Here is a 26,946-nt window from a genome sequence, read left to right as displayed (position 1 = left end):
CTCCTGGCTGTCGAGGGCATTATGTGGTGACATCACAAAGGTCTCTGCATGACAAGGGAGCTGACCCTGGAGCAAATCAGCATAGCAAAGCCATCATTTATACAACAATCTCCCGCCTTCTTTCTGGTCATGTAAATGCCTGAAGATGTCAATATAGGCTGCCAGGAATGGACAGGAACTCTTACGGAGTCTGTAGCCATCTGGGAGGGGTGACTGTGGTGACACAGATCCAAAGTGTTCCACTTTCTCTGCACTGATGCATGCAGTATGGCAGTAGAGGACTGTGTGGCAGTGGACTGGTCCAAATAGGACCCAGTCCTGCTCTCCATGCTGTACCTAAGCTGAGAGGTTGTTTTTATTCATTCCACAAGTTAACCCAGTTTACACTGCAATAACCACGAGAAGTGGCAGAACATTATGGAGACAGAATTGACAATACAATGAGTATGGATTAGTAAGCTCATATACACAATCCCCTAGTCATTTTTGAGAAGTGAGAAAGAGTTACTTTAAAAAAGTTCCTATACTGGTAGCTCACCACTTTCTGTTACCTCAGACCTACAACTTAACGAATTACTTTTAAAATGTGTTGCCAAAGGCTTTCATGGCCGGGATCACAGGGTTGTTGTATGTTTTCCGGGCTGTATGGCCATGTTCTAGAAGTATATCCTGACGTTTCGCCCACATCTGTGGCAGGCATCCTCAGAGATATCCTAAGAACAGGCACTCTTTTTGCACTATCATTTCGGAAATCCAAATGAGTTTCATGCACACTCTTGCTTGTGATTTTATGTTGCTTGCAAAGTGTTTCAGGGCCCTCTGGTGACAAAGATGGGGCATAACAGGTATAACAGTTTGTATTTGTGTATGTGTTTGTGTGTGCACAGGCTTTCAGGTTGCCCAAGGACTTATGATAACCCCATTAATTTCAGAGCTTTCTAAAACAAGGAATAATCAGATGTAGTTTTGCCAGGTCTCTCTTCTGAAGTATAGAGCCATTCTACACTTCCCTAAAACTCGCTTCTTCCCAGATTCTGTCCCCACCCCAACCCAAACCCCGGCCTTTCCCTTGGGATGAGGCTAGATGCCATCCTAGATCAATTGAAGGTTGACCTGGGATTGCAGCCAGCTCCTCTATAGCTCCCAATCCCCCCCCCCCCCAAATCTTACTGGAGTCACCTGCTGGAAGCACTGGCCCCTCTACACAGTCCTCCTGAAATACAAAAATGAAATCCCTCCTCTCCACCACCTCCTGATGCCCTCCCGCTCCTTCAGACTCCAGGAAGCAATCCTGGGGTCCAACAACTCAAGGACCGTATTAATAATAATAATAATAATAATAATAATAATAATAATAAAACTTTATTTATATCCCGCCACCATCTCCCCACGGGGACTCGGGGCGGCTTACATGGGGCAGTGGCCCAAACAACATAAGAACAAAATATAAGCAACACAATAAATCGCAATATAAAAAGATAAAACAATAATACAATATATCAATATAAACAACAATACAAGATAAAAATTTCATTTAATACACATAAATGGTAAGACCGTAATAAAAACAGGATAAAGTATTAAAAACCCACTGGGGCTGATTAATTAATGACTATCTCCGAAGGCCTGCCGAAGACCCTTAAGGACATTCAGGAACTCGAGCTCTTCTTGGACACTGCACAACACGTTATTCTAGATACACAACCCGCATCACACCAACAGCATGATGAGGAACTTTATGGGGAGATCTATTCGAATGTGGACAACCCTCAGGCTTGGAAGGTCACCCATAGAAAGAGACACAGGACCAGGCAGCCTCCGCAGAATACTTCAGAGATGTTGACAAGCTGGAATGTGCCTAGAGGAAGGCATCTAAAATGATCAAGGGTCTGGAGAATGAGCCCTATGAAGAGCATGTTTAGCCTGCAGAAGAGAAGGCTGAGAGGAGACATGATAGCCATGTATAAATATGTGAGGGGAAGTCATAGGGAGGAGGAAGCAAGCTTGTTTTCTGCTGCCCTGGAGACTAGGACGAGGAACAATGGCTTTAAACTACAGGAAAGGAGATTCCACCTAAACATCAGGAAGAACTTCCTCACTGTGAGGGCTGTTCGGCAGTGGAACTCTCTCCCCCGGAGTGTGGTGGAAGCTCCTTCTTTGGAGGCTTTTAAGCAGAGGCTGGATGGCCTTCTGTCGGTGGTGGTTTGAATGAGATTTCCTGCTTCTTGGCAGGGGGTTGGACTGGATGGCCCATGAGGTCTCTTCCAACTCTACTATTCTATGATTCTATGATCCCTACAGGCCCAGCACCTGGAAGATCCGTACCTCAACTTAAGGTCCGGATCTTTCCAGATGTTTAATTAATGTGGAACAAACTGGGAAAACATAGTCTCCTCCATATTGATTCACTTTTACTTGTGGCAAAGACCCATCATCTACTCTACAGAATCTGGTGTTTGCTAGCAGCCTCCCATCTAAGAACCAACCAGAGCTGACCCTCTTTGGCTTATAATACCACATGGGATCTGGTGCTCACAGAATCCCTTGAGAGCTCCTGGATATTGCAGCTGCCCAACAAGGAAGAAGGAGACTATTGGCTGCCACAAATATAGCTCTTTTTTTTTTTTTGGAAAAATTAATCTCCATTTCATTGGTGGACATTTTCATGCACATTCTAATTGTTAAAATGCATGGCCTAGCACTAGACGGTTCTTGTAAGCCGCTCCGAGCCCTAGGGGAGTGGCGGCATATAAGTTTGAAAAATAAATAAATAAATAAATATGAAATTCTATCGGCTTACCTTTTAATACAAGCGGATTTATTTCAGTTCCCAAAATTAATGTGTAAACTGGAAAATAAGGATTCAGCTTTTTTCCTGAAGTTTTTGATGTACATTATAAAAAGTTATCAAAATATGTGCTTTAGAGAATATTGTGTACAAAAGTGTAAAAAGCTGACCAGGTAAAATACTGGCAAAAATGTATATATTATATTATACATTTTACAATATTATGAAAATTCCATAATATTTGAATATTTATTTGGAATGAAAGGAATATGAATGTTTGTGCTGACTTTACAAAACTCTTATCTGCAAACGAAAGTGGAAACAGCATGGATATCCTATTCAAATACTTGAAACACAAAGAAGGTCTTCCACATTTGCTGTAGTTAGGGACAGGGAACTTGTAGGAAAATGGAAAACATGTAAACACCTCTCTAGAAATCTCTAGAGCCTCCAGCACAGCTCAATGGCCAACTTTCACCAGAATTGCATTGGATGACCAAAAAATGTCTAGAGAAGTTTTCTTTCAAGGAAACTCTAAATCCTCCAGGATGATTCTATGGTCAATTTCTGGTGGAATTCAATGATAAAATCACCCGGAGGACATAGAGATCCTTAGACCATATTAATCAAATCCATGAATAATCAAACCTGCGAAAGTTAATCTGCAAAGGTGGAGAGTTGTGTGAGTATTGATCCAGTGGCTCGAATGACTACAGTACTGTTGTAGTGGCTGCAATTGAGTTAAGATGATACAGTGTCCCTTCATGCCCCCACTTCTTCCACCAGCACCATAGAGTCTCTGTTAATCTGTTGAGGATAAGAGATGCTCAAGGACAGGCACTCCTAAGTTGCAAACATCTGACTTACATCCGACTCAAAGTTAAGAATGGGAGTGAGACAACAGGAAGTAAGAAAGAATCTACCCCTAGGAAGGGAAAGAGTTATCACGGGGAAAAGGTTTATTACCAATCCTTGTCTCCACAACAAGCCAATTTTTTCATAATCCAATTATCACAGTGACAGAAAGTGAGGTGAAATCTACTGAACAGGGGCACAGACAGCAAAACAAACACCACAGGCGTTTTAACCCTTTCCTAGGATATCCAAAAACTTTGTTTTTGTGGCTGCCACAAACTATTTTGAATTGGTTGAGATTCTATGAGATATTTATTGAAAGACTATAGGAAAAATGTGCTGCAGGATGTCCCTGTAGTTTAATACAATTTGTCCATGTTTTTATGATAGAATCAATTAAGAAATGACATTTATCAACGCAGAACAAAAATCATGTTACGTAGTGCCATTGGTATTCTTTTAGGTAGAGAATATAGTGCTGAAGATTCCAACTCTGCATAAAAAGGCTGATATATTCAGTCAAATGAGCTTGATGTTGGATACATTTTTTGTTTGTTTTCCCAAAGTTTTTTTTTATTCAGATACATTATTTAGAAACTTAAGGACCCTGAAGAGCAGATGTAGCATTCATTGCCTTTGAGGCCCTTCTGAAGTACACTGACAAATGGCATTTCTGTCTGCTGAACATTCAGTGATGAAAACCTCTGGTGGGATGTTATTGTTATTGACTGAATAGTTACTATATTGACATCGATCCTGTCTGATACACATTTTGTCCTTCAGTTCTTTGTTACGCAGCCCATAAACTATAGGGCTGAAGCTTTGTGCAAAGCAGAAAACAACAAAAGCACCAAATCTTATGTTTGTGTGTTTTGCTTCTTTTCCAATAGCTGTGATGATTAAAGGGGGAAGAATATGAAAGCTCATTTGTAAAGCATGAATAATTATTGTTTTTCTAGCTTTCTTATTAGAATTATTAAAATGACCGGCGATCTTTCCTTCTCTACATAGGAAGAAGTAACTTATTATTATGGTGGCTGCAAGAAGTGAAATTAGAATAATTCCAGATATTGTAGCAAAATTACCACCCAGGATAGTTGGGCAAGACGCCTCTGCTTTGTATATGTCCATTGGATTCTTCTCTGTACGTTCCACCAGTATCAAGCATAAAGCTTTGAGCATTGTCACAACCCAAATGGAAACCATAACTTTGTTTTTGAATGAGTGCACCAACGCAAAGTATCTCAAAGGCTGGCAAACTGCAAAACAAGTGTTAAGAGCCATGAGAGCCAAAGTTATGAGGACTGATTCTCCGACGGCTGTTTGTACTCCAAAGATTATCCATATCCAGAATGTCTGCACTTTGGCATTCTGCACTGCGTTCAACATTGTGCCAAAGCAACAAGATAATGATGAACAGAGGAGATGGTGGCATAGGAGAATGTATCTAATTTCTTTCTTCATGTTAGAGTTTTGTCTCACAGTCTTTATTATTAATATACCCATGGCAGTAATGAAGATGAAATTAACAAAATACAGGCCTGCTTTCGCAGTTACTAATATCTGTATGAAATTGCTCTCATCGCTTGGAGTCTGGTTTGTTGAATTCATAACTGAAAAAATGTTGATTTTTGTCCTGGAAACATAAAAACAAGTCATTTCCAATAAAGTTTTGGTAATAATAATAATAATTCATTTATATGCCGCTTTTCCCCCAGAAAGGGACCTAAAGTGGCTTCCAACATGTTAAAATACAATAAGAAATCAACAACATCAAAGGGATAAATATAAAACATTATAAGCAATTGATAAAACATAAATAAGCATTTAAAACAATATACATTATTGTGGTGTCTTATCAAATCTTATGGCACTTCGCACCGCCCAATGAAGATTAAACCTTCTCGTCACTTCAGCCAAGATTTATTTGCTGAAGGCTTGTTTGAATGGAAAGATTTCCAGCTGTTGCTTGAATGATGGTAGGAAGGGTGCCATTTTGATCTTCCTGGGGAGGGGATTCCAGAGTTTTGGTATGGCCACCGAGAAGGCCCCCTCACCCTTCGCCACCAACAGCATTTGGGATGGTGGCGGAAGCAAGAGTAGGGCTTCTCCTGATGATCTTAGGGTTCAGGCAGGTTGGTATGAAGAGATGCGATCAGATAAGTAAGTTGGACCTGAATCATTTAGGGCTTTAAAGGTCAAAACTAGCACCTTGAATCATGCTCGGAAACAAATTGGCAGCCAGTGAAGGTGCTGTAGTAGGTGGGTGGTGCAATCCTTGTGTCCAGCACCTGTAAGTAATCTGGCTGCAGCTCCTTGACTAGTTGAAGTTTATGAAAACTCTTCAGGGGCAGCACCACGTAGAGCATGCTACAGTAATCTAAATGGATGTAACCAAAGCAATGACCACCATAGCCAGATCTGGCTTCTCAAGGTATGGGTGCAGCAGGCACATAAGTTTCAATTGTGCAAAGGTCCTCCTGGACACAGTCAACACCTGGGCCTCCAGGCTTAGCAATGTGTCCAGGAGGACCCCCAAGCTACAAACCTGTGATTTCAAGGGGAGTAACACCCCGTCCAACATAGGATGGCACCCTATACCCTAATCTATCTTACGACTGACCAAGAGGAACTTTCTCTTGTCTGGATTGAATTTCAATTTGTGTGTCCTCACCCAGTCCATTATTGCTGACAGGCACTGTTTCAGAGCCTAGGCTGCTTCCTTAGTTTTTGATGGAAATAAGTAATAGAATTGGGTGTCATCTGCATACAGGTAGCACCGAACTCCAAAATTCTGGATGATCTTATCCAGCAACTTCATGTAGATGTTAAATAACATTTATTTATTTATTTATTTATTTATTTATTTATTTATTTCCAACATTTATATCCCGCCCTTCTCACCCGAAGGGACTCAGGGCGGCGTACAAAATTGGCAACAATTCGATGCCTATACATAATTAAAACAGCAATAAAAATCCAATAAAACAATTAAAACAATATAAAAAATATAAAAACATATGATTAAAATCCATTCCTCCAAAATCCTCGTGCTGTAGCCGTAAATCAGTCCGGGTCGTCATTATCGTTTAATCTTCAAAAGCCTGGGCACATAGCCATGTTTTCAGGGCTTTTCTAAAACTCAAAAGGGTTGGGGCTTGCCGTATTTCTCTGGGGAGGGTGTTCCACAGCCAGGGAGCCACCACCGAGAAGGCCCTGTCCCTCATCCCCACCAGCCGTGCCTGTGAGGCAGGCGGGACCGAGAGCAGGGCCTCTCCAGATGACCTTAGGGATCTTCCTGGCTCAAAGGAGGAGATACGCCCGGACAAGTAGATTGGGCCAGAACCGTTTAGGGCTTTATAGGTCAAAACCAGCACTTTGAATTGGGCTCGGTAGCATATCGGCAGCCAGTGGAGCTGGCTAAGTACATGGGGAAAGTACAGAGCCCTGCAGGACTCCACAGGAAAATGGCCATAGAGTTGAGCAGGAATCTCCCAGTGCCACTTTCTGAGTCCGTCCCTTCAAAAAGAACGGAGCCACTGTAAAATTGTGCCTCCCAGTCCCATCCCAGCCAGGTGGCTCAGAAAGATACCATGGTCAAAGGCATTGAAGGCCACTGAGAGGTCCAGGAGAACTAACAGAGACACTCTCCCCCTGTCTAATTCTCTTCGTAGATCATCTACCAAGGTGACCAAACCCGACTCAGTTCTGTAGCCAGGCCTAAAACCAGATCGAAATGGATCTAGATAATAAATTTCATCCAGGAATCTATGGAGTTGTGAGGCCACCACGTGCTCCAGGACCTTGCCCAAGAAGGGGAGGTTAGGAATTGGGCAGTAATTACCAGTTTCAGTTGGGCCCAATGATGATTTCTTTTATAGAGGTCTTACCACAGCCATTTTCAGGCTGGATGGAAATTTGCCTTGACTTAGGGAGGCATTTGCCACCCTCTTCATTAAGTCTACCAAACCCCCTCTGGCTTGTCTGATTAGCTGGGAAAGGCAAGGGTCGAGAATTCACATGGTAGGTCTCACTTCTCCAAGGATCCTGTCTACATCCTTTGACTGTACCAACTGAAATGAATCCATCAAAGCTTGACAAGCAGGTGCCTGAGTTACATCCATAGAGATTGTATCAATAGTGGTGTTTAGGTCAGAATGGATCTGAGCAACTTTATCTGCAAAGAGCCTCACAAATTTTTCACAGTGAGCTGCTGAGTGGTCAAAGAACCCCACCCAAAAATCAGGGTGCAGGAGTCTCCTAACCACTCAAAACTGCTTAGCTGGACGGTTCTTTGCAGATGCAATGTTGGCAGCTGTGAAAGATTTCACAGACACCTTCATTGCCATGGAGTAGGTCTTCCAATATGCTATATTCCGTCTTCAGTCAGATTTGATACGAGTTTGGCGCCAACGTCACTCTAGTCTCCTACACATTTGCTTCATCACTGCCAGCTCTGCATTATACCATGGAGCTGATTTGGCTCTGCTCTATGAGAGGGGACGTTCAGGAGTGATTGTGTCTACTGCCCTGGCAACCTCTGTATTCCAGAGGTCTGTCAGAGCTTCGACAGAATCACCTTCCATAGTGGAAGGAAAATCCCCCAGGAATCCATCTGGATCCATAAGCCTTCTGGGGTGGACCATTTTAATCAGTCCCTTACCTCTGCGGAGGTTCTGAGCCGCAGTTAGTCTAAACCTGATCAGGTAATGGCCGGTCCATGACAACGGAACTGTAAATAGTTCCTCCACTCCACTGCCATCATCATCCCATTGCGTACAGAAGACGAAGTCCATTGTGTGTCCAGCAGATAATAGAGGCTTCAGACCATTAGTATAACCAAATCATAATGTTTCAGAGTTTACATTTTTCTTAATTGTAAGATATAATTAATAAGAACTAGATGGAAAGATAGAACCAGAGCTCATTAGAATCCATGTGTCTTAATATAAACAGACATCTATAACTCATGGTATTTTTTAAAAAAGACCCCCAAACCTCAGCCTCTTTGTACAGCTGGAACAAGGGGAAAGCACTGCAGCTGGCTCTGATGTGATGTGAAACCACAAGCATAATCAGTGTTTTCAAAGGAAATGTTTAGCTTCATGACATTAAGATAAAAGAGAAGAAGACATTCAGTGAAAGACTTATTTTCTTCTCTAAGATGTAGTTCTCATGGGACAAAAGATGAGGACTGGATTCTATTGATAAGCTGATATACTGAAATTGAATCCAAATTCATATCTTACCTTAGCTGTGGATCTGATCTAGTTTAGAGTTTAGATCTTTTCCAGATCTTAGAAAACTCTTAGCTGCCACTCTCACAATCTCCAAATCTACCGCATTGGCCAGGGGATTCTGACAATTGTAGTTAAGAAATGTTTTTTTCTCAAGCTCTACATTTTTTGCTTCTGCTGTCTGGCATTGCATTTCAGTTAGCAGAGTTGGAGCAAATAACAACAAGAACAACAGCACTTTCTCTTTCTCCCCCTCCCCTCCCCTCTTCCCTTACGTTATTAATTCACATTCACTTTCCTCCAGTCCTGAAACTCAAGTTGGTTCACAAAATAAAATCAGATACAGATAAAAGTCTGTATCTGTATTATTTATTTATTTCCTTCATTTCTATCCTGCCCTTCTCACCCGAAGGGACTCATTAGGATATAAACAAATTGAAATATAATTAAACAATAAACAGTATGAATGCCAAGCTGACTGGTTGGTAGTTGCCTGCAACCCCCTTTTTTAGCCTTTTTGAAGATGGGGACAACATTTGCCTTCCTCCTATTTGCTGGGACTTCTTCAAAATTATTGACAGTGGCTCTGAGATTGGTATTTTTGGATGTAATTTGTCTAGCCTTGGAGATTTAATTCATTTAGAGTAGCAAGGTATTCTTTTGCTATCTCTTTAACTATTCTGGGATATCATCCTCTTATTGCATGATTTATTCTATTTTTACCAGTTAGAGCAATACTTTCCTTTTGGAAGAAAACTGTGGCAAAGAAGGTGTAGAATAGTTTGGCATTCTTTCTGTCTTTTGTCAACATTTCACCATCTTGTCTAGACAGTGACCCTGATGTTTCCTTGTTCTTCCTCTTGCTCTAAACATAGACTTTTGGTTATTTTTATTTCGTTTTAGCTTGTATATTATAGGAAACCTATAAGCAATGTTTGAGACAAGAGATGACCCTGGGCTGCATGTGCCCCTATGATCCCACTGTGCAGCCCCAAAGACTGCCACTCAAAGATCTCCAAATCCCTCTAACTTTAAAAAAGCAAAGCAGCCAATTTTTCAGCCAAAACGATTTGCCAAAACACTTAAACTATCAAGTGGCAAGTTGAGTTCCCTAGCCCTCAACTATCCCAAAGGCCAGTCTCAAAGAAAAAAACAAAACAGCAATTTTAAAGCTCAAACCCCTAACCAGAAGTAGTGTTAACAACACTTCTGGTTATGTTGGGAATGACACTATGGCCTGGAAGTATTAGGGGTAGTCCAGGCATAGGCAAACTTAGGCCAGTAGGCTGTTAGAAATTGTGGGAGTTGAAGTCCAAAACACCCAGAGGTCTGAAGTTTGCCCATGCCTGGGGCAGTCCTTGTGCCTACACCTATTATAATGGGACGTCAGAAAATATACTTTTTTTGGATTATAGCATCCAAAATCTCCAAGACAGCATGACTAATGACCATGTTGGCTGTATTTTGGGGAATTATAGCCCCAAAAAATCCAGACATTTCCCTTCTTAAAGTCCCTATTTTAAGAGTTTTTGTTTTTCCATTTCATATATTGTGCCTTTTTATATTTTTCTCCACTTTTCATATTTTTCTTCCTATATCCACCATTTTAAGACAGCAAAACCCCCGGTGTATTTTACCAGCACCCACCTGCAGCTCTCAGTTGAACAGGAAACCTCATGGTGTCAAGCTAGGAAGCTGTTGTAGGGGAAATAGCTCTAAAATCCAGAATTGATTTCTCACCCTAGTTTCAGGAAAGTTAGTTTCAACAATCAAGTGTTTTCATGATCTTCCTACAGTTAGAGACCATGAATTCTCAAGCTACACTAATAATTTCAGTCAGGCATTATTGCATATACAAATTGCAGTATCTCCGATGAGTTTGACACTAACTTCTTGTTTATTTTCTTATTTAAAATTATTTTATTAGTACACTAACTGCATTGATGCAAACAGTATGCATTTTTAAAATGTGAGTCATGCATGATAATGAGATTCAAAAGAGAGACTCACCTTACTTTGCTCTCTGCTAATTTTCCCTGTTGCCTTCACTGCAACATATTGAAATGGCCAAAAGAAGAAGGAAAAGAGAAGGATATTCAATGTGAAAGTTGAAAAAAGCAACCCACAGAATGACTCATAGCCACTAATTTGCAAACCGGATTTTTAAAATAATAATGCTATTTACTGTCTGGATCAATGGCTGCATCAGCCAAAGCACAAATCATGCCACAAATGTACAAGAATGATAACTGAGTGCTAGTTAAGCATGTGTCTATTCAATGCATGTTATATGCTATAGATTCCAGGCCATTCGAACATATAATGCTATGTAACAGTAAAGATATTTCATTTAGCTCAGTATTATACCTAGAGAAGAAGAGGTCCAAATCTGGGGCTTTCAGTGTGTATGTGGATTTTATTATGTCCCCTTCCTCTGTAGTAGATTCAAATGGTTTTAATGCTACTGACGTTCTCCAGCAGATATAAAGACATGCTCATGCTTGTGTGTATTTCAAAGGAGTTTAGCAAATGTGGATCTATCAGATTCGGAGAAAGCTAATTTGTCAGACTACAATTCCAAAAGGTTTTTTAAAAAATGAAACTTTTTCATGCTCTGTTTATTATGATGCTGAATGCCTGGTTCTTCTATTATTTGTCAACTTTATGATGATTTTTCTAACATATATAGAAAACAGTTGCAAAAACAAATTGAAAAAGTATGTAATGTAAACCAATGCACAATGCACACCATGTTGAAATGCACATTGTGGCTGGACCCCTGAGATGGCAATGATACTTTCCCTTCTCCACAGATTAATCATTCACTTATGCACTAATTATAATAAAATCTATAATTTTAGCCCCCAAACTTGGCCTTGATTTACACATGAGGTCAACGTATACACAAGTATATAAAGTTACATAACAGGCCATATAAGATTCTGGAATTCATCATTAAGTATGGCAGAATTACATCTGCTCTTTCTGGCAATCATTGGCAAGTCTGAAGAAAATCACTGTGCAAGGAACTACTGGATAACTGCTTATGTAACACTTGAAGTATTTATATTCAATGTGTTACCAAGAGGATTCCTTTTTAAAATTTAAATTTGTATTATTATTTAAACACAAAGTGATATACATTAACAAACAAAGCATGCAACATACAAAAACTGCGACATACACAGAAGACAACATATTCCCTCCAACCCTCCCACATGTGCATCCACTACCGTGGACTTCCGTCCCCGCTCACTATGATATCTATAAGTTCCCTCAATAGTTTCCCTTGCGGCATCATTAAAATCAGCTTCTCCCTTCTTTCCAAAATATGCAAAGACCAGCTGCCATTTGTTTGCAAATTCTTCATTACTTGTCTTTCAGATAGTTTTGTCTACTCTCTTTTATCTTGTCCCTGATTCTGGAGTCTTTCAGCATATATTCATATATTCTCCATGGTTTTCTCTCCTACCAACCCCATCCATTTTATCTTTAACATTACCAGGTTGTGGTCTGAGAACACTCTAGGTAGTAATTCTGCTTTTACTGTATTCATTATCAAATCCTTTGTGGAAAAGATACAATCAATCCTTGATGAGGTACCAAACCTATGCGAATAGTGTGAATATTCTTTTCTGTTTGGGTTCTGTAGTCTCCACGAATCATATAAATCCCATTGAGTTCCCCAACAGCAAGCCTGGGGATCTGTTTGTTTGTTTGTTCCCTTTTGTCTTTTTTTGTTCTACCGTTCCTATTTAATTTTGGCTTCAATACTCCATTAAAGTCTCCCATTCAGATCATCCCCCCCCCCCCAATTCTGCTAGTATGGATGATAATTTGTTGGAAAATATCTTTTGCTTTACATTAGGAGCACAAATTCCCAGTAATGACACTATTTTATACTGAATTTTTACTTTAACTATTAAGATGCTCTCCTCCTGGTCCTCATGCACTTTCTCCAGTTCCAAACATCTATTGACATATAACAAAACCCCATTGGTTTTCTTATCGCTCTATACAGAGAATAGCTGTCCTAATTTTTCTTGTTTTTTTTTTTTTTTTAAAAGAGGATTCCAATCACACGCTGTCAAGAGCAGCTATGTTGGTCCTTCATAGGTGAAACAGCCCACTAGGTTCAGATGTGGGCAACTTGAAACCCACATGTGGTTGAACTGCCTCTTTCATCATTCCTTGCTATTGGCTATGCTGGCTAGGTGTGGTGGGATTTATAGTCCAAGAACATATTGAAAGACACAGGCTGCCCAAACATGAACACGTCATGTTGTTTGTTTATAAAAGTAAATATCAAATGCATGTTTGAATACAGGGGAATATTAGCACTACAGTTTTGAAAGAGTGTTTTCTCTGTAGCCATTCTAGAAAAAAATGCTTCTCTCTAGTGCAGTCTTGCAAAAAAAACAACAACACAATACCTTTGGGAGATTTCCTCCCCTTTTCCTCAATGTTAATTGAGGCGTGACAGCACCAAAAATCCCTTCTAAATTCTCTTTGGTGCTAATCCTGTACCTTGTATGTATGGTAATTTTTTAAAAAGTGATATGAATGTTAATAATTGTTAGCATCTTGTGTGGTTAGGCCTTTAATGACCCTTTCTCCCCTTTCAGAGAGATTGTTATCTTAGTTTATTACAGCGAAAACAACAAGATTTATTGTGCTCTCATACTGCCCCATTTGAACTTCTTTGTTTTCTTTCAAGAGACTGTGCTGACCAGGTTGACATTGCCAGAGTGTACATATCTCTAACAGTATCTTTAAAGGAATGTAAATATTCACAAAAACAGATCCACATTAAGAAGAACGTTTTGCTTTGGCAAGGAGGCTAAGGCAATAATACATCGTTGGTGTTTCAAAATGGCATAACTACTAGTGGGAACAAGGCTAGAGCCAAGACATTTTAACATCTTTTAACATTAGTATCTGGCTTGTAATTTATGAGGCAGAAAGGGATTTTAATGAAGTTATACATTTATCTTTTAAAATATTTTCAATTGCATTTTACATTGTGTTTTAGCACAAATCTTATGGAGCTGAGGTGGCACAATGGGTTAAATGCTTGTGTTATGATTGAGCCTCATGGCTCTGTTACTGGCAGACGTGGGCGTAAGACTCCTCGAGAGTCAGATACTCTCGAGGAGCGAGAAAGAAAGAGACTGCGAGATATCTTTGCAGCACCATCTGATGAAGAGTCTTTTGAGGGGTTTACGGAGAGAATGGAGGAGGGGCTGGTTAGCTCGGAGGAGGATGAGATGGATTGGACTCGGGTGAGGGAGGAATTGGGTGCCACTGGCAATGATGGGATGGAAGATGAATGGGGACCTTCAGGATTAGACCCATGGACAAGCTGGAGGGATGGGACGGGATCCACAGCTGGGGATGCTGTGGGGCGTAGTCAGAGGTGTTCCAGCTCTGATGAGGAAAGTGATGAGGAAACGCCCGGGTTAAGGAGGGCAGCTGGTAGTTATGAGGATTTGTAACTGGCATAAAATGAGGCTTGGGAGCAATTGCAAATTGCGTTGGGCAAGGTAATCTGGACGAACGCTTGGGATCTGTGTGGGACGCTTTCCTGAAGACTGGTGTGTTTTCGTGTGCTGATACGTAAGTTGTTTTGGAATTTGGGGTCAGACGGCGGGAGGAATTGTGTGGGCTTTTGTTTGTGCAAACTTGTGCTTAATCTCATTAGCTTTGACCTTCCGTCGTCTTCTTGACGGACGCCATCTCCTGCTTTGGATTTCGGACTGAACTGACCACGGCTTGACTTCCCCCTACTCGGACTTGGTGAAACTACAAACGTCTGCTTCTGGCTTGAACTACGGAAAGGAACTGGGTCTACTCTACTGCTTCAATCCTCGGCTGATCTGTGTGTATTGGAAATCTTGCCTGCTGTGTGGAGGAGTGACTCAAGTTACTCAAAGCACAGTGCTGGCAGCAGAGAGGAATCTGCTGCCAATTAATTGCATTCTTTTGAACACTTTGTTCCCCGGCTTCTGTTTTGTTTATCCCCAGGCTGAAGCAAGCTGTTTTGTTTTTACCCGGATTAAACTCCGGTTTAATCCGGTTTATCTTTTGAACGTTTTTCCTTGCCCCTTTTTGCTTTTAAAGGCTAATACTGCCTGGCCCTTGTATTTTACGGGCATTTTGAGTTCTGTTATCCAATAAACTCTGTTATCTTTGATCTTGTGGCGTTCTGTCTTTGACAGCTTGTACCGGCTGAAATGCTGAAGATCTGAAGGTTGGCGGTTCAAATCTGCAAGACGGGGTGAGCCCCCGCTTCCCATGTGGGGACATGACAGAAGCCTCCCACAGGATGGTAACACATCTGGGTGTCCCCTGGGCAACATCTCTGTAGATGGCCAATTCTCTCACACCAGAAACAACTTGCATTATATTCTCAATTTGCTTCTGACACAATTTTTTTAAAAAAAGCACAAATCTTGTTTAGTTGCTTAAAAAACTTCTGTACATGTATTTTAATAGTTAAAACAATTTTGGCAATTAAACAAACAAACAAACAAATAAATAAATAAGAGAGAAGTTGAATCCAGTCTGAGTCATATATGTATTCCTGCTGATACTGATGGGAACTCAGTTAACTACCCAACATTACTATTTATTTCCGTAAGTGTACTAAACATAAATTAATTAGGAAAGGGCAGGAAATATAATATGCAGATTTTTTAAAAAGGTAGCACAGAAATTGTACCAGATACAGTTTGTGATGTGTAACATTAATCCACTCCATGAACATTAATCACTGCAAAAAACCCCATTCAAATCAGAAGAAAAATTACATGAATCCATATTTCATATAATTTTAGATTATGCCCCTTCTTGATTGAATGGCTGATTGATATCCCACCCTTATATAAAACATTAAGAAAAGCAAATTCTAAGAACCCATATACATAATGACATGAGGAGAAAGAGATAGAGAGAATAGAGTACTTGCCTACTTCTTGAAGACCTGAAAAAATAATTGTGTTTTTCAGCACACGGACAACCGTGAGGAGTGGGGACCAAATCATCACTAGGAAGGAGGCCCATAGCTGAGATCTCTTCATTGCAAAGCATCTTAGTGCTTTTGCAAGGTGAATGAAAATAGGCTTCACTCTTTGGATAGCCGGAACTGCTATCCAAAGAAGGTTCAAAGCCCATAGCAAAACAGACACTGTCCCACCATCACAAAAACTTCCTGCTGACTCTACCACCTACTTCGTGTCTGCCAGCCACAAAAGGTTAGGAGTCCTGACCTCATAGGAAAACCAGATGGCAAGCTTTGTGTGCTTCACATTTTGGTCTATTCTTCCAATGTCTTTAAAGTTAACCTATCCTGGTGGCACAGCGGGTTAAACCACTGAGCTGCTGAACTTGCTGGCCGAAAGATTGGTGGTTCGAATCCGGGGAACAGGATGAGCTCCAACTGTTAGCCCCAGCTTCTGCCAACCTAGCGGTTCGAAAACATGCAAATGTGAGTAGATCAATAGGCACCGCTCTGGCGGGATGGTAACGGTGCTCCATGCAGTCATGCTGGCCACATGACCTTGGATGTGTCTTTGGACAACGCTGGCTCTTTGGCTAAAAAATGGAGATTAGCACCAACCTCCAGAGTCGGACATAACTACACTTAATGTCAGGGACACCTTTACCTTTACCTATTCTGAAAGAGGTTTTTAAAAATCAGTGTGATTCCCTAAGGTTGTTCTGCAACCTGCCCTTCCTGTTGTTAGGGAGGAATATATATAATTAACAATTTCCTACCCATAAGCATCAAAAACTGAAGGTTAGTTTCCCAAATATCTGTCAAGTGAGTTATTTGCCCAGTCAAAACAAAGCCAACAGATTGTTGAAAGAACCGCCTCCAGCTAAAAATAAGACTTGTGAACAAGACAACTTTCTTATGAGCAAGAAGAAACATACACAGTATTTTCTGAGGGACACCCAATCTCCAGTAATTCTTTTTGCGATGTTTTTAAGCACATATGAAAGTCAAATCCTCACTGTACTCCCTCTCTGCCCTAAGAAATCTCATACCACCCTTCCTGTTTCAATCGTCCACTGGGGAGCATCAGAGGGCAATTTATTGCTGAGCTGATTATAGTATAAGTAGAGCTGCATTGTTAATTTTTAAGGGATGTTTTCCATTTGCTTGTATTTCACGTGGATGACCCAAGACTTTGTGCTGCCTAAGGGAGACCAGCATATGGCCCTCGCAACACCACATGGGCAGCCAGAGTATGGTTATTACAACTGAAACTGACAGGCTTGCCAGTATTTGAGACCTTTCACATCTAAATCCTGTGTTGTATCACTGTGCTATGACCTTCCAGGCAGATTTCAGCATATATGTTTGTTTCATACTAAAAAGAAAAAACAAACAAGCATGAGAAGCACTAACTGCTAAGAGAAGGAAAATGAGAGAAAAAAATATAAGACGACGTTCACTGTTTTGACCTCACAAAGAGATCTTCACACAGAAATTACTTTTAATGAAGGAGTGAGGATAGTAGCCCCCAAATGTTATAAGGCTTGAGATACTTTTGCAGCCTTACCTCCAAAGTCTCTTAACGCCCCCTGATGTTCCCCAATTTTAACTAAAATTAGTGTAGTTTGGGGGGGATTTATTTGCCCACCGACTGTCCCTAAAACCCTATGGGAGCTGCAGTTTTGCAAGGTCTTTACCCTTCTCTGCCTCACCAAACAACAATGACCATGATTCCACAGTATTGAGCCATATCAGTTAAAATTATTAAAGCTAAGCTAAATTCTACAGTTTAGATGTACCCTTTTTTGTCTATGAAACCTTATGCTACCAACCTCATTCAGTTTATAATTCTACAGTATTGAGCCAGCCATAATCTTACTGAATATGGAACAGTTTCAGATCTGTTACTTTAGCATAGAAATCTGTAACTGCAATACTGAATGCGAATCATTATGCCTTTTTATCCTGAAAGGTAATGGGTTACATTTGCTTTTCTCTCTCCAAAATCTTTCCTAGACTGAATTCTGTGTATTACTATGATGCTTCCAATTGCCTTTATATAATTTTCTTTTAAAACCAACAGATCATACAGGAATTTAAAATCACCCAATGGGAAAGGACATGGAAGAGAAGAATGAAATATACAGCTTGCCAAAATCTAAAAGAAAATGTCTATAAAATGAATTTGTGTTGGTATCTCCCTCCGGAGAGATTAGTGGAGATGTACAGCTGCACTGACAAATGCTGGAAATGAAAAAGGCACATTTTACCACATGTGGTGGACATGCAATAAAGCAAGCAACTACTGGAAACATATCCACCTTTATCTTGAAAAAAATGTTAAATATAAACTTCTTAATGACATCACAAATGTACCTTTTGAATACGCCAGATGAAGAACAAGAAAAAAAATGGATTTTTTTATTTACTTGACAGTGGCAGCACGTAGAGTATATTCCAGACACTGGAAAACCACAGAGGTACCTATCATAGAAGAATGGGGAAAATACATTATCGACCTGCTAATAATGGATAAAATAACTGTACTCTTGAGAGGAGAGCAATTAGAGCAGCATTTCTCAACGTTGGGGTTGGGACCCTTGGGGTTGCCAAAGGCCAGTATTTTCTGTTGGTCATGGGCGTCCTGCGTGGGAAGTTTGGCCCAATTCTATCATTGGTGGGGTTCAAAGGATTCTTTGATTGTAGGTGAATTATAAATCCCAGCAACTACAACTCCCAAATGTCAAAGTCTATTTTCCACAAATTCCACCAGTGTTCAAATTTGGGCATATTGAGTACTTGTGCCAAGTTTGGACCAGATCCATCATTGAGTCCACAGTGTTCTCTGGATGTAGGTGCACTATAATTCCAAAACTCAAGGTCAACATCCACCAAACCCTTCCAGTATTTTCTATTGGTCATGGGAGTTTTGTGTGGAATTCAGAATGCTTTTTGATTGTAGGTGAACTACAATTCCCTCTCCAACCCCACCAGTATTCAAATCTGGGCTACTGGGTATTTGTGCCAAATGTGTCCTGCATATCAGATATTTACATTAAAATTCATAACAGAAGCAAAATTACAGTTATGAAGTAGCAACAAAAATAATTTTATGGTTGGGGGTCACCACAACATGAGGAACTGTATTAAGGGGTCACGGCATTAGGAAGGATGAGAACCACTGAACTAGAGGATTTTGTTAAAGAATGGCAGCCAGAGATCCAATACTTCAACATAAAAGTAAAGTTAAACTAGATGTAAAAATACTTACCGGGGATCCTATAAAGCTGTAGACAAAGAGGAATTTATTACCAACTTAGAATTTATGATGCCCTACCCAAACAGAAGTCAGAGGCTCCTTAAATAAAGATACTGTATGAGAAATGTTAGTGTATTATCAACAGCATGAAAATATAACATTGTATACAATAAACATATATATTGTATGCCTATTTTAACAAAAATAAATAAAAAAATAACCCAATAGACCATAAAAGTGTAAACGTTGCTTAACAAGTTTCAGTAAAGTATTTACAATTTAGCCTTATAATATCATAACAGTTATTTCCAGGATTTCCTGTTAACTGTCTCATCTATTTAGGAGAGGGGTTAGCATTAGTGTTTGAGCTTTAGTTCACAGATTTTCTACCTCACTTCACATTTGCACTTCCCTTTGCCTGCAGTGGCAGATGGACACTCACCTGAATTTAGCCAAGGAAAAGGCAACTATGCACTTTCCACTGGTATTAGCAGATTTTCCTTCTCCCCCTTTGGTCATCAAAAGATTAATTGCTTGATAAACAAAGCAGCATTGCTGTCCCCATTCTGAACAGCATGCTTGTTCTGCCTCTCTCAAGAAGTGCTGATGCTCTCAATCGCTGGGCAAAGAAGAAAAAACAACAGTAATGTGCCAGTGGAGCTGTATAAGTAGTACATCACATCAGGAGGAAAAGGTTTTCCTGTTTTCTTGAGCAAAGTAAAAACAGTTTCATTTTTTTTTCTCAAACAGATTGTGCTTCAATAGACAGCACATACTGGCATGAAAAATGGTGCTACATTTAAGTGTGCATTCAATCTGGCACCTTCCAGATTTGTTGCGTTGCAACTCCCAGTATTCCCTGACAGTTTGCTGCTACTGCTATATCTCTTCCTCTTCCTCCTCATTATCTTCTGCATCTTGATAACTTCTTGTTTTATATGTAAAGTTGTTTCAATCCTTTATTTACACATTCAGAATTAAAGATGAAACTTCTTGTAGGCTGAAAGAAAGGAAAAGGACAAATCTTTTATTTCCACACACCCCCATACCTCTATAAAACAATGTTGAATCTCATTAGTGACATATGTGGGCATAATGCTGGCATGCCGGGGGTTTTGATGGAGGGAAGAATTCCCCACCTCTCTTATGAAACCTCTCAAAACTCACCTGTTGCCTATCCCCTCCACCTCCAGTCATTCAACCAAGGTAAAAGGTAGTGAAGAAGTCTCACTATGGGCAAACAACAGAAATGTTCTCCATCATGAGACTAGAGACCTTGTAAAACTACAACCCCCATGATTCCATATCATTGAGCCATGGCAGTCAAATTGGTGTCAAACTGCATCAGTTTTAAAGTGCAGATGCATCCTAGAAAGAGAGTTCCAGGATACTTTTGCTATTGTGCATCAAGCTATAGGGCCATAGGCAGACACTTAGGCCCCCTCTAAACTGCCATATAATCCAGGTTATAGAAGCAGATAATCCAGATTATCTGGTTTGAACTGGATTATATGGGTCTACACTGCCATATTATCCAGTTACTAGCAGATAATCTGAATTTTATATGGCAGTGTAGAAGGGGCCTTACCTACTCTCATGCTCCATTGGACACAACATCACCATGTTATTGGGGGATGCAAATAATAGGACAGCCCTGCAAGTGGAGAGATGAAGTAAAATTCCATCTGGGTGGAATTTTATGTTCCATCTAGCTATGCTGAATCTTGGCCTTCTTTCTCTTAAATGCACAATTCATAATTGGATGTTATTTGATGGCTAATAAACAGAGTTGAATTTTTCTGCCTTTTGTATGGACACATTTTCTTCTGTTCTAACTTCCAGGTATATCTAATTATTATTATTATTATTATTATTATTATTATTATTATTATTATTATTATTATTTTTAGACTGCCCTCTCTCCCCAGATAAACTCATATACATACATATAAAAACGCAAACATTCAGTGCCGTAATTACATCACACAGTATCAAAAATGAGAAATAATATTAACAGACTTATTACAAAAAACATTACGGAAAAAATAGATTTAAAGAGTGACAGTTAAACCAGTAAAACATGATTGCAAAACATCCTTTTCACATCCTCTCATACCCACATCCTTAAGATTAAATCAGTAGAACTGGGGCTCAGGGTTGCTGGTTTTCATATAGACATGCATTCATTCAGATTTCTGCTTCAGCTTCCAGCTATCTTTTCATATCCTCTCATACCCACAGTTTTTAACCCATCCTTAAGTTTAAAACAGTAGAACTGGGACAAAGAATCTCAAAAAAATATTGTTAAGTTTTAGCAGGCATATGGCGCATCTAATGCAGTAAGCTGTAACCCTATATACTCATGTATATATCTAGAAATTTTAGTCCAAAAATCAGCCCCAAAAACCTGAGTCCACTTGCCCATAAGTCAATGTAATTACTACACATTTACGCTTATAACAAACCCTTTCTCTGAGTAGAATGTTGAAAGGTAAGAGTTTAGTCTGTCCTGGGACAACCCAGAAGGGAAACTGACTCCTTCTAATGCCTCCCCCCCCCCACCTTTCTGGGAAAATGGTAGAGGTGGAAGCCATTAATACTTTTCTCTCCTCATGGAATGACCCTCAACTTATTCATGGGTTGCATCAAAATCCATAATTTTGTCCCCAAGACTTGGCCTTGACTCATACGTGGGGTTGACTTATACATGAGTCTATACAATATACCCAAAGATGGGTCTAGTAAAGATCTAGAAATGTGTTAATTAAATCATGGGAATCAACGTCTCTTCTCACATATTACACTATTAATATTTTCTACCTGGAATATTCCACTGGTGTACAAAAATGGGCCTAAATTCTATTGTCAGTTCCAACTAGAATGGATCCATTAAATTAATGGGGTTGACATACACATTAACTCAACATTCAACAATTGTTTTAATGTGTTGTCCTGTTTTGTCTTTCAAGAACCGCCTTAAGACACTGTGGTAAGTAAATTAAAACTGCTTTACTTCAGCAAAACAAAGTACAGCACACTCAGTGAAATAATGCAAAAGAAAGATAGGAAGTCTTACTTCAGACAAAGAAACAGGCATAGTCCAGATGCAGACTTGGAGCAGGCACACAGAGAGTGAAGGCATTAGATTCAGTTTGTTACCAGCAAGAGCTGGCTGCACCTGCTTTGGCTTTTATAGCCCTTGGTCCCCACACAGCTGCTAGGGCAGTTCCTAATTACTCAGCTGCATTTCTGGTAGCTAATCTAGCAGAATGACATATCTGCTCTGTTTCCTTTCGCCTCTCCTGGAATGAGGGTACTAGCAAAGTCTCCTCCTCAGACTCCAACTCACCCTCAGATTCATGAACACTTTCCTGCTCCCCTTCTGAAGAAGAGGAATCCCTGACATGTGTCTACTGTAGTTGAGACTATCAATGGGATTCAGGCCCTGATCTCCAGTACTAAAGTCACATTATGGAGAAACCAGAGTTTGAAAAAAAAGGTTTCAGTGGGGGACGGGGACTATAGTTTCTAGAATCACTCAGCATGAATTTCGAAAATTCTGGTTTTCTGGGAATTATCATTCACAGAGTAACTTCCCTAAGCTGTGGAAGGAAGTGGTATGCAGTTTCTTATTAATACATACTTTAAAGATGCTAAAGCAAGACATGGGGTGGCTGAGATTAAATCCCACATTACCTGGTTCTCACAGTTTTTCTTCTCTTTGCACAAAGTCACAGCCTCACAATATAGCAAACATAACGGTTTCCATGCTTACTTTGGAACAGGGGAGAGAAACAGTCCTACACTGGAACACTGGTAGAGAAGATCAGATTAAGACTTTTGTTGTTGTTTATTCGTTCAGTCGCTTCCGACTCTTTGTGACCTCATGGACCAGCCCAAGCCAGAGCTCTCTGTCGGCTGTGGCCACCCACAGCTCCTTCAAGGTCAAGCCAGTCACTTCAAGGATACCATCCATCCATCTTGCCCTTGGGTGACCCCCTTCCTCTTTCCTTCCATTTTCCCCAGAATCATTCTCTTCTCCAAGCTTTCCTGTCTTGAGTAAGACTTGAAATATCCATAATTTCTTTCACAGCCAAATCTAGTTTGCTACTAAATGTATTGCCTTTGCCCAATGTTAGGCTGATATGTGCTAGATTTGCCACTGTGCTTAAGCACAGGGCCTTGTGAGCCAGGGGGACCCATCTTCCGGCCATTTTTTTTTTTTACAATGTGGTACAATTCCAAATTTGAAAGCATTCTGTTTTGGAGCAAGTCCAGACATAATGATAGAGTTGATAGTCTATGAGAGTGTGCCACACAGCAGGAAGTGTAGGTCTATTGGGCCCATATCCATCGGGGCCCAAGTAAGAGGCCTCATAACTTAACTAGCATGGTCTTCATTTGTCCTAAATCCAACACTGTTGATAATAGGATGCTCTATAGTTGTACTTCGACTTTGGATGTTCCTTCTTTGATAATTGTATGATTCCTGTCTGTCCTCCCTTAGTGGTGTTTGCGTGTCCGTATGTATTGATGTGCCTATTGATGTACTGTAAATTTAATAGGGTTTTCTTCAGCAAGGAAAACCTAGATGTGGTTTTGCCGGTTCCCAACTCAAAAAATTAGCCTACAGTAGAAGTCTATACATGTTTTGGCTGCAAGAGTAGGCTTGCTCTCTTCACTGCTCAGACTATTTACCACTACTTTTTTGCAAGAAGATGAATGCAAATTCTACTATTCCTAGAGGCATTACAGGAATTTATATTACTGGTGTGGGGGATTGCTTAAGATTTATTAAAATAATGTAATGATTCGATGTAATAATAGTTGTTAAAAGCTAATATATATGTATTTAATTTCAGAAGTGTGTAGAAATTAAATGTTGTGCTTTGCTTGCTCAGTGCAATAGGTGATAAAATAACTATATTTGCATTGCTTTAAATTATGAATTACGTAAATGTGAAATATTTATTACATGTACTTCATGGATTAAATACATGTATTTCTCGGTGGACCAAAACTGCAACACAATAAACAGAAAAAGAAGAAAGGGAGGGACAATTTTCAAAAAGGCGTCAGATTGAGAAAGGGAATCAAACAACAACTAAGGCCACCGGGTGAAGGAAAAGTAAGAGTAAGTTCCATTCCCAAAAACACACATCAATTTATGAACAGAAAATATCTCAAATAAAACTGAAGAGTAAACTGAGGGCCCTTCCATACAGCCATATAATCCAGAATATCAAGGCAGATAATCCACATTATCTGCTTTGAACTGAATTATCTGAATCCACACTGCCATATAATCCAGTTTAAAGCAGATAATGTGGATTTTATACAGCTGTGTGGAAGGGGCCTGAGACCTCATCTACACTGCCATATAATGCAGTTTCATAATGCAGTTTAACAGCGTATAACTTCATTATACGAGTCTATGCTGCCATATAATGTAATTCAATTCAGTTAAACTGCACTATGAAACTGCACTACATGGCAGTGTAGATGGGGCTAGAAGCTCAACAAGACAAAAGTGTAGGGAATTAAAAGAGAAAGACGCTGATTATCATGAACATGATAATGATACAAACCCTCATGGCTGTTCTCACCTACTCTCTCTGCTACTAAATACTGAATATTCCAATGAAAGAACAGATGCAGCAGTAACTGACCCTAAAACTTGAATGATCTTACACAATCCCTCTTTATAAACACTACAGTTTGTGAGTGCGTGAGAGATCCTTCTCCAGATTGCATATTAAGAGTTCTCAAAAAGTAAAACCCAACACTTTCACTCTGCATGACGCAACCTTGGCAATTTCCTTATATGGTTACGGTGGAGATACACTGCCTGCCCTTTTCTCACTTTATGTTCATATCTACAGGTAGATCCACATGGCCTCTGGCTGTGGACATGGCAATCTAATATGATTCAGCACTGGTACAAATTGGTCCAAGTCAGTCTGACGCCCCCTCCAACCCACAAAGGTGCAGCAATTACATCCCATATTATTAAATGGTGGCAACATACATGCAGACATTTTGGCACATCCATGTACATGTTACAACCATTTTATGTATAGGATGTGGAGGCCGGAGGTAAGTGGCTTACTTCACTGTACTAAAAGTAGTTTGCATTCAGTTAACTAAATAGGAGGGAAAGGAGAGAAGGGCCCAAAGTCTTGACCTCAATAGTAAACGCATTTTGGTTTTATCCTCTAGACTGTCTGTTATCTTTTCCCTAGTTCCCTGTGGTTTTATTCTTATCCTTTTCTCACCCCGAGTTTTAACTGAGTTTTCGTGCGGCCCGCCCTGTTATATTGCTTTTTGGATTTTGTTTGTACTGTATATGATCCTTTATTGTATTATTGTAATTGTATTATGATATGTTGTTTTTATTTTGTTATATTGTATTTTTCCCAGGCATGGCCCCATGTAAGCCGCCCCGAGTCCCCATTGGGGAGATGGTGGCGGGGTATAAATAAAGTTTTATTATTATTATTATTATTATTATTATTATTATTATTATTATTATTTGTTTAATTTTCCAGGATTTCCTAAACTCAGGGTTTTGAACTGGGTCCACACTGCCAAATAGGGCCCCTCCACATAGCCATATAACTCAGAATATCAAGGCAGATAATTCATAATATCTGCTTTGAAGTAGGCTATCTGAGTCCACACTGCCATATCATCCAGTTCAATGTGGATTTTATACAGCTGTATCGAAGGGGCCTCAATGCATATATTTCTGGATTTCTCAGCTTCAGTATACTACAGGTTGAATCCCCTTTACCTAGAAATCCAAAATGCTCTAAAAATCAAAACTTTTGCTGCCGATCACATTCTTTGGCCATTGGGGAAGGGAGTCTAGTCACACATCTAGTGTTGCTGAGATTTTCTTCAAGGAGTCCTGACAGGAGAAAGAAGAGAGAGGAGCGAGAAAGACCCAGCTTAGGGCCCTTCCACACAGCCATATAACCTATAATATCAAGGCAGATAATACACAATATCTACTTTGAATTGGGTTATCTGAGTCCACACTGCCATATAATCCAGTTCAATGATTTTATACAGCTGTGTGGAAGGGGCTTTACACAAGCTCTATTCTCAGACTGGAGAGTAGAGGCTAGAATTTGACAGGCTTCGGAAATGTAATGTGTTGTCGAAGGCTTTCATGGCCGGGATCACAGGGTTGTTGTATGTCTTTCGGGCTGTGTGGCCATGTTCCAGAAGCATTCTCTCCTGACGTTTTGCCCACATCTATGGCAGGCATCCTCAGACCTCTGAGGATGCCTGCCATAGATGTGGGCGAAACATCAGGAGAGAATGCTTCTGGAACATGGCCACACAGCCCGAAAGACATACAACAACCCTTCGGAAATGTAAGTTTCAGCTCAGTTGGGCCCCTTCCACATAGCTGTATAAAATCCACACTGAATTGGATTATATGATAGTGTGGACTCAGATAATCCAGTTCAAAGCAGATATTGTGGATTATCTGCCTTGATGTTCTGGGTTATATGGCTATGTGGAAGGGTCCTTAGAGAGTGAAGTAGACTCTAAAGCAGCCATGGGCAAACTTTGGCCCTCCAGGCATTGGACTTCAGCTTCCACAATTCCTAAGAGTAGGCTGGTAGGAATTGTTGAAGTCCAAAATGCCTAAAGGGCCAAAGTTTGCCCATGCCTGATCTAAAGTCTAAGGCTGTAATAAACTATCTCCGATTATATTTTAGAGCTCACTTTTTGTATGTTTTAGCTCTATTGTTCATTTTAAAATCATAGTCCCATTGTTCTACTTATGTAGCAG

At 40.1% G+C, this 26,946-nt stretch overlaps 1 protein-coding gene across 1 annotated transcript; it reads right to left on the bottom strand.

Annotated features, from left to right (window-relative positions):
- Positions 1-1,345: 1,345 nt before the first annotated feature.
- LOC103278195 (olfactory receptor 6B9) lies at positions 1,346-18,366 on the bottom strand. The gene is made up of 3 exons (XM_062976624.1): positions 18,257-18,366; positions 10,891-10,928; positions 1,346-5,279 (listed from the first exon to the last, which is right to left on the bottom strand). The coding sequence occupies exon 3, from the start codon at positions 5,252-5,254 to the stop codon at positions 4,271-4,273; it is 984 nt and encodes a 327-aa protein (XP_062832694.1). The 5' UTR covers positions 5,255-5,279; positions 10,891-10,928; positions 18,257-18,366; the 3' UTR covers positions 1,346-4,270.
- Between the last annotated feature and the right edge of the window lie 8,580 nt (positions 18,367-26,946).

The sequence above is a fragment of the Anolis carolinensis genome, chromosome 3 (assembly GCF_035594765.1).
Source record: "Anolis carolinensis isolate JA03-04 chromosome 3, rAnoCar3.1.pri, whole genome shotgun sequence".
NCBI classification, from domain to species: Eukaryota; Metazoa; Chordata; class Lepidosauria; order Squamata; family Dactyloidae; genus Anolis; species Anolis carolinensis.
The sequence above is the reverse complement of the archived record's forward strand: the minus strand, read 5'-3'. Positions and strand labels throughout refer to the sequence as shown.